The sequence below is a fragment of the Psammomys obesus genome, unplaced genomic scaffold (genome assembly GCF_907164565.1).
Source record: "Psammomys obesus unplaced genomic scaffold, mPsaObe1.curated_primary_1811, whole genome shotgun sequence".
Taxonomy (NCBI): Eukaryota; Metazoa; Chordata; class Mammalia; order Rodentia; family Muridae; genus Psammomys; species Psammomys obesus.
Genome location: NW_026585895.1, coordinates 52,744,461 through 52,751,780, shown reverse-complemented (window position 1 = coordinate 52,751,780; position 7,320 = coordinate 52,744,461). Strand labels below are relative to the sequence as shown.

General features: G+C 51.1%; 1 protein-coding gene across 2 annotated transcripts in view; it reads left to right on the top strand.

Moving 5' to 3' along the window:
• Col5a1 (collagen type V alpha 1 chain) overlaps positions 1 to 7,320 on the top strand; it is a 151,356-nt gene that overhangs the window by 64,981 nt on the left and 79,055 nt on the right. For both annotated transcript variants that reach the window (XM_055600207.1, XM_055600206.1), the window contains exons 10-12: positions 4,843 to 4,884; positions 5,076 to 5,138; positions 7,051 to 7,125. In XM_055600207.1, coding sequence (XP_055456182.1) covers positions 4,843 to 4,884; positions 5,076 to 5,138; positions 7,051 to 7,125 — 180 coding nt within the window. The remainder of the gene's footprint in view (positions 1 to 4,842; positions 4,885 to 5,075; positions 5,139 to 7,050; positions 7,126 to 7,320) is intronic.

The following is a 7,320-nucleotide window of genomic DNA, read 5'->3' as shown; positions in this document are numbered from 1 at the left end:
TTATTATTATTATTATTATTATTATTATTATTATTATTATTATTATTATTGCATCTGAGCTGTGGTGTCCTCTTCCAAGCTCATGATGGTTTTGTAAGGTGTGACCAGAATGTAGGTCCCCATTCTCTGCCCATCAGGCCACTCAAGATGCCACCCCCATGTACTCTGCATCTCCTGTACAGATACTTGAGAGAGGCCCTGGGGTGGGGGAATATTTGGAGCTTGGTCAGGGTGATGGGCAATGGGCAATCACAAGTGTCTGTACTTGGAGAGAAGGTAAAGCCCCATCATTAGGCAATGGAATTCTGGATAAGTTAGCACAAGGGCCTATAAAGAATGTGTGGTTGTATGCAATTCGTGTCCCTCCTGGGTCGGAGAGTTTTGTGGGAGCCTGGCCTTGGTTTGGGCATCCTTGTCCTGCTAGGTGCTGTGGCCTGCTTGGGTCTCAGGGCTGCTGATGTCAGGGCCTTGACCCTGGGCAACAGAAAGTTGTGTGATTGGCTGGGTAGACATGGGAATGTGGACTCAAAATTGGCTTTGCCCAGAGGAGCTGGCCACTGAGGTCATCCGTCCTATCATGACCTATGAGTACCCAAGGGAGGAAGCACTTGTCCTGCATCATGGCTGGTTTAAGGCTGGGCAGCTGTCAGTTCCACTGCCAGGAGTCAGCTCCCTGGAGCTGAACTCATAACATGACCTTGGGGCTCCCTAGGAGAGGGAACCAGCCTCTCAGGGCTTCCATTCTCTTGCAGGGGAAGAGCCTTGCTTGGCAGTACTTAGTAGGCCAGTGGGCCAGAGCAAGCTCCCTGGCTTGGCCTCTTTCCTAGCCAAGGGAAGCCCTGGAAGGAAGCCTCTTGTTGGCTCTAAGGTCTCTGCCTGCTACTCATGGCCTTGGCTCCCCTTGGCAGTGAGACTGAAGACAGATATGCTCTTCCCAGATCTCTCTGTGGATCCAAAGACAGTCCTTACCTGAGGCTGTAGAATCAGAGCACAAAGGGATAGGGTGTAGAACATGAGGGTAGCTCAGCCAGGGGCCCTTTGCTCAGCCCTATGAGAAATCTCAACCCAAGTTTGTGTTCACGGAAGAAGGGTGGTCCTGAAGAGGAGCTTCTTAAGGGACAGGTGCAGATTTATCCCTGGCACGTGTCTGAGGCTTGTTCTGTTCCACGCCAGAGGAAGGCTGCAGCACATGGCCTCTCTGCTATGCTGGGCCTTTTTAGATTACCACCCCCAACTGGGCTTGGCTCCAGGTGGACTTGGTCATCACTTGTGGTCCCTTAACCGGGTCCCTGATGCTTCACTAAAGGGCATCTTTCCTGAGTCAGAGTAGTGAGATTCCAAAGAAGGCAGGTACCCAAGGATCTGTGGGCTTTATGGTTGGTCCCCAGCTTCAGAAGTGGTTTGGTTAAATCTTTGAATAAGTCTTATTTAAGCCTATTGTATGTGAAGTTGGCGTCCTATTTCTGGGAGTAGGGAGTGGCATGGAGAGAGTCCCTCTAGAGGGCTGCCCTGAAGGAGGCTGTGGTGAGGGTGGGCCAGGGACATCACTGAGAATGTAGAGGTGGTCCAGCAGATACCCATCTCTAGATGATTCAGTTCCTCTTCTCTGGGAATTGCACAAGCCATCTGGAGCCAGTTACAGGACCCCTGCCCCCACCTGATGCTTGAGTTTTCCCAGCTTCCTCAGGGTGTCCACAAGGCCTTTGGTGAGTCCCCATGGAGAGATAGTGTAAACATTTGGAATTGTCAACCTGGAGCATCGCCAGATGTCTTCAGAGTCTTAGCTACACATAAACAGATGGAGGCCCTGGGGACTGCTGGTGTATACCCTCCCTGTGTGGGGGTGGCTGCTATCCCCTCTCCCCGACACCTGTCCCACAGAATGGACTTACCACTGCTGAGCACAGTCAGCCCATCCCCACATCCAGGAGGGCCACAGCTGGTCTTTCCTGCTCAGGTTCAGCTCCTCTAATTTGTCAACAAGACAAGTGGCTCCATAAAAGGACAGATCTGGCTCGGCTGAGACTAGGAAGTCCTTGGCATCAGCCCCCACTGGGCTCAGGGACCAGTAAGTCTGATTTGATGCCTCTCACCTTGCAGGCCCAAAGCCACCACTCTGCTTTCTTGGTTTATCTTTTTGTTTTCAGACCTAGGCTGGCTTTGAACTTGCTATATAGTTGAGGATGACCTTGAACTCATGCTTCTCCTTCCTCCCTCTTTTGAGTCCTGGGATTATGAACCATACCTAGTTCCTATAGTGCTGGAGTTTAAACCCAGGGCTTTGTGCATGCTAGGCAATCTCCCTCCTGAGCTCTAGTCCCAGGCTCTGTCATTGCTTTGAGTTTGTTCTGCTTAGCAAATGGAAGGACCTCCAGTAAGGATGGGTTTGGTTGCTGGGAATGACAGCATATACCTATGATACCAGCACCTGGGAGGCTAAGGCTGGAGGATTTGCGCTCTGGGCTAGCCTAGGCTATAGAACAAGATATTGTCTCACTGAAAAGTAAACAACCATGTTCACTTTGGCCAAGTCTGAGATCCTTTGTTTCGGGATTTTGTTTAACTACATGTAGTTAAAGAAACAAAATGGCATGGCCTTTCATTTTAATTTGCGTGTGTGTGTGTTGGTATGGGTATGTGCAGTGTATGCCTGTGACTGTGTATACATACATGCAAAGGCCAGAGGTAGATATCAATTGTCTCTCTCAGTTGCTCTCCACTTTATTTTTAAATTTTTTTTTAAAAAAATGAATGTCTTAAGTGTCTGCCATATATATGCAGTGCCCTCAGCATCCTGAAGAGGGCTCCCCTGGAGTTAAGATAGTTGTGAGCTCAGCAATTGGCTAGACTGCTGGGGTAGTGAGCTCCAAGGATCCATCTGTCTCCAGTGATAGGTATAGGCCACCGTGCCTAGCTTTCTTTTATCTATTTATCCATCCATCTCTTTCTAGCTCTGTCTGTCTGTCTGTCTATCTATTTATCTATCCATCTGTCATGATACTGGGGATTCAGACTTAGGTTCTCATGCTTTATTGACTGAGCCAGCCCTCAAGCATGATGCTTTTCTGTACCTGAAGTATGTAAACACAGTGAAGAGCTGAATCTGCCACCCAGCGGCACAGCCTTTCTTTGTGTGAGCATGAGACAGTGTGTGAGTTTATTTCCGATAGGTCACTAGTTAATACAGCCCTGTAAGCTACAAAGACCTTTTTCCTGTAGTTCTGAGCCCCGGTGTACACGGTGCTGGATGGGGTGGTGAGGGGCAGGGCAGGAACAGCATGCCTCAGACGACCATGGGACCAGGGTTGGTTCCTCTAGCCACATGCCTTCCTTTTTATTCTGAGCTGGGGTGATCCAGGACTGGCCTCCTGTGAGATCCTGCAATGCTGCCCCGCTCTGCTGAACAACAGTGTGAGTGTGTATCTGGAAAGACAGCTGCTGTCTCCTGGGCCCTGCCAGGGCCAGTGGTTCCCCTTAATCCCTTCTCCACTTCTGAGTCCTCCCAGCTGCCTGTCAGAGGAAATGGGAAGTGGGAAGATGAGCCGCTTGGATGGGTTCTCTGTGTACATCGCACGCACAAATATTTCTCCTCAGCACATCTGTGTAAACATGGCGTTTAGCTTGCCAGAGACCAGGAAACCACACAGGCAGTGCAGATAAGGCTTGTGTGTGTGTGTACTTTGCAGCCCCTGGTCAGTTGAACCTCACCGCCCACCTCCTTAGCCATGGTGACCAGCCTGCCACAGCCTCTCTCTTCCACTTGAGTAGGCCTTTTCACTTGTCAGGACTAAGCCCAAGTTTGACAAGAGAGTTACGTGCTTTCAAAAGACATATTGGAGGCATGATGACTTGCATTATCTCAAGAGACTAGCCATTCCTACTTTCCTTTGCCTGGGAGATTAGAAAGGGACCTAGCCCAGGCCCAAGGCCTCCAGCCTCTCACTCCATTATTCCTGCAGTCTTGGGAACTAACAGGGAGACATATATATGCATGTCTCACATGTGGCTAGCCTGCACAGCATGCAAGTGTCCTGACGGGGTCCTGCAGCTAGCTACCCAAAGCCTGCCGCAGACTCTGGGTACCAGCCTGCAGGGTTCTTGTGTGAAATCACCCCAACCCCTCAGCACAGATTCTCCTAAAGTGTGCATGGGACTCAGAATGTTCTGGGTAGGTGATGGTAGGGAGACCAAGAAAAGTCTGGGTGGTGTTTTTTGAAGGAGGGCATCCAGAAATGGAGATCCCAAAGCAGAGAAGCCCTTCTTTCAAGACAGAGCCAATAAGCAATGGGAGGCCTTATCTCCTTTCAGGATTGGACATAGTGAGCAATAACGGCAGGATGGGACCTGGGCTCAGGAATGAAGGGAAGAAGACCTTTGTGTATCTGGTGATGTCAGCAGGGTGCTGGGCATCTAGGAGGAGGGACTGAATGTTCTGCTGGCTGGGGCAGGAGTCCTGACTACCCTCAGCCCACCTAGCTTTTTTCCTTAGCCTTCATCAGTCCAGCTGGGTGCCTGATCTACCCCTTGGTAGCTGAATATCATTCAGATGGCGAAGGCGGGAGTCCTGTTTGGGGGCCCATTCTTTTATTCTGGCAAATTGTGTGCTTTTGTGAAAGTTTTATTTGAGGGGAGCCTGTCGACCCCTGATCACTGGCTGGAATCTGCTATAACTTGAGATGCAAAGATAGAGTATGTCCCACCTCACACCACTGCCCATGAACCCTGTGAGGACTGACGGACCTCGTGGCTGACTGCTTTAAATCTATGGGCTGTTGTCCACCCTGTTTGGAAGCTGGGCTGGGCCTGTGATCTCAGATGCCCCTTTCCTTTTCCTTTCTGCAGGGAATGCTGATAGAGGGACCTCCTGGCCCGGAAGGCCCTGCTGTGAGTGTCTGGTTTTATTACCTTCTGATTTGTGGGAGGCACTGTGGGGGGAAGCTCCTGGGTAGGAAGCTAGAAGTTCCTCACCTTTGCAGATATCCAGGCCTAGAACTTCCCTGGCTTCTGGCTGCCCTCAGCTCTTTGCCCTGAGGCCATATCTGAAACTCTTGTCTTGATTTCATCTTTAATTCCAGGGTCTTCCAGGACCTCCAGGAACTACAGGTCCTACTGGCCAAATGGGTGACCCCGGAGAAAGGGTAAGAAGCCAGTTCAGTTCCAAGACCGCATGTGCCATGGGCTTGTCTGTACATCCTTCCCCTGCCTCGTCTGCACTCTCCCTTCTCCCTTCCTGCTCTGCCTTCTGTATTGTTTTTCACTGTAGAAATTACACTAAGAGCAACCACTGCTACCTCAAATTGCCCCTCTCCTTAGGGCCACCCAGTGTCTCCCCCTTGGGTCTTTATGGGGTTCACTCTCACCTGGCCCTGTGCCAGTAGTGTATAACCAACCTGGGTCCAGAAGCAGCCAGCAGTTGGCCCTCAGCAGTGGGCCTACATTACGTCAGTGGCCCCAAGCGACAGCCTGAAGGGCCCTGATGCTTCAGCTGTAACAGATACTGCCCTGGAGCCTGCATTAGTTCTTACATTTGCCCATCTTGTTAGAGATCAATATACTGGCTGAGGGCCGTGGGGGCAAGGTTTGTTCTGGATTGGATGTGAGCTGCTCCCTGGGCTGTGAGCTTCTGACACTTGGTGGTGGGGTGGAGTACTGTAGTTTGGGGGTTTCTGCAGCCCACCTATCCTCCCTCGTTCTCTCCCTCCCACTCTCCTTTCTTTCCTTCCCTTTTTGCTTGATCAGCTAATGAATATCATCACCAACAATCAGACAGCCAAGTTGTAGGCAAGGATGTACATGTGTTAAGGACGGGCATTTTGTTTGCCCCTGGTTCTTGGCCCAGCACAGTAAAGCATTTAAGGGGGAGATAAAAGTCAGATGGAGATAAAAGTCAGATGATAGGTGGCCACATGGTAAGGTGTTGTAGGCCCTGCTGGCCGGGGCCTCTTCAAGGCAGCGGTTGGGGGTGTCATGGAGTTTGGGCAATGCTGGGTAAATGGTAAGGTTAGGTGCCTGTAAATACAGGGAAGACTGGGAGGGGTTCTGGTATAGCCAGTTAGAGAATGACCAACCTCATGGGAAGGATGGAAGGAACAGGACATGATGATAGGTGACAAGCCAGCTTTTTGCCTTTTTAGGAAACACCATAAGTTGGACACTTACAGAGTGGGGCCAAGAAATGTTTTGTGAACCACCTAGGCTGTCAAAGGGACTCATTTTTGCAAGGCTAGATGACCCCTGAGAGAGGAGAAGAGCAGGCAGGGCCAGGCAGCGGGACCACTTGCCATGCTGTTCCTCGCAGCCTGGACTTTGAGCCCAGAGCAGGTGGCTGTGTGGAAGGTATGCAGGAGGCAAGAGTGACCAGCCCCCAGGGCCAGCAGGAAGAGCACACATCTGTGATGCTCAGGGAACTGAGTGCCTTTCAGGAATGTCCTCTCACTGGTTCTGTAAAACAGCAAGGCAAGATTGTTTTTACCAAAGACTCTTCTGGCCTGGGCTCTTCCAAACATGCCACTCTCAATGGTGGGTGTCTCTGCTGGCTGGGTTCAGTTTGGGGGTCTGAGTTCACTTTGTAAGGTGGTCAGATCTCTCATGTCTTCTGGCTCTGCAAGCCAGGGCTCAAGGAATGTTCCTGAACATAGTTAAAGTTACTCAAAATGGCCATGGGTCCTCCTTCTGGGTTTGTCCAAGTGAGTGGCTGCTCTCTCTTGCCCTCCAGTCTCTGCCCAAATTCAGAGCTGAGGACTAGGAGAAAGGATGAGCACCTTCCTCACTCAGCCAGAAGAGCTTGGGACTGCAGTTCTGTGTGGAGACAACAGTGGGGAGGGGACTTCTGCCTTTCCTCTCTGAATTCCTTACAACTAACTCAGCTCCCTCCCTCCCCATCCCCACAGCCCCCTATCATGCTGCTCCTTTCTAGAACATTTCCTGCCATGGAGTCTTGTGTTGCTCTGTGCCTGCTCTAGCCTGTTTTCTGTCCTCTCATTCTCATTGCTGCTGCTCAGCTATGTTCCTTTGTCTCTCTGACCAGTTTTCTTCCCTCCTTGCCTGTAGGGTCCTCCAGGGCGCCCAGGTCTTCCTGGGGCTGATGGCTTGCCTGGTCCCCCAGGAACCATGCTCATGCTGCCGGTGAGTGTTTTTCAACTTGGTGTCGGCGGGGGGGGGGGGTTGTGTTGTGAGGTCCTGGAAGGGGTATGTGTGTAAGGATCTGTGGTGGCCCAGGAGTGGACTGTGGGTTGAGGGTTGAGGGTCTTGGTAGCTGCTACAGGTCCAGGAGGAGAATGAAAAATACCACTCTGTAGGTGGGTCTCCCAGGGAAGCCTG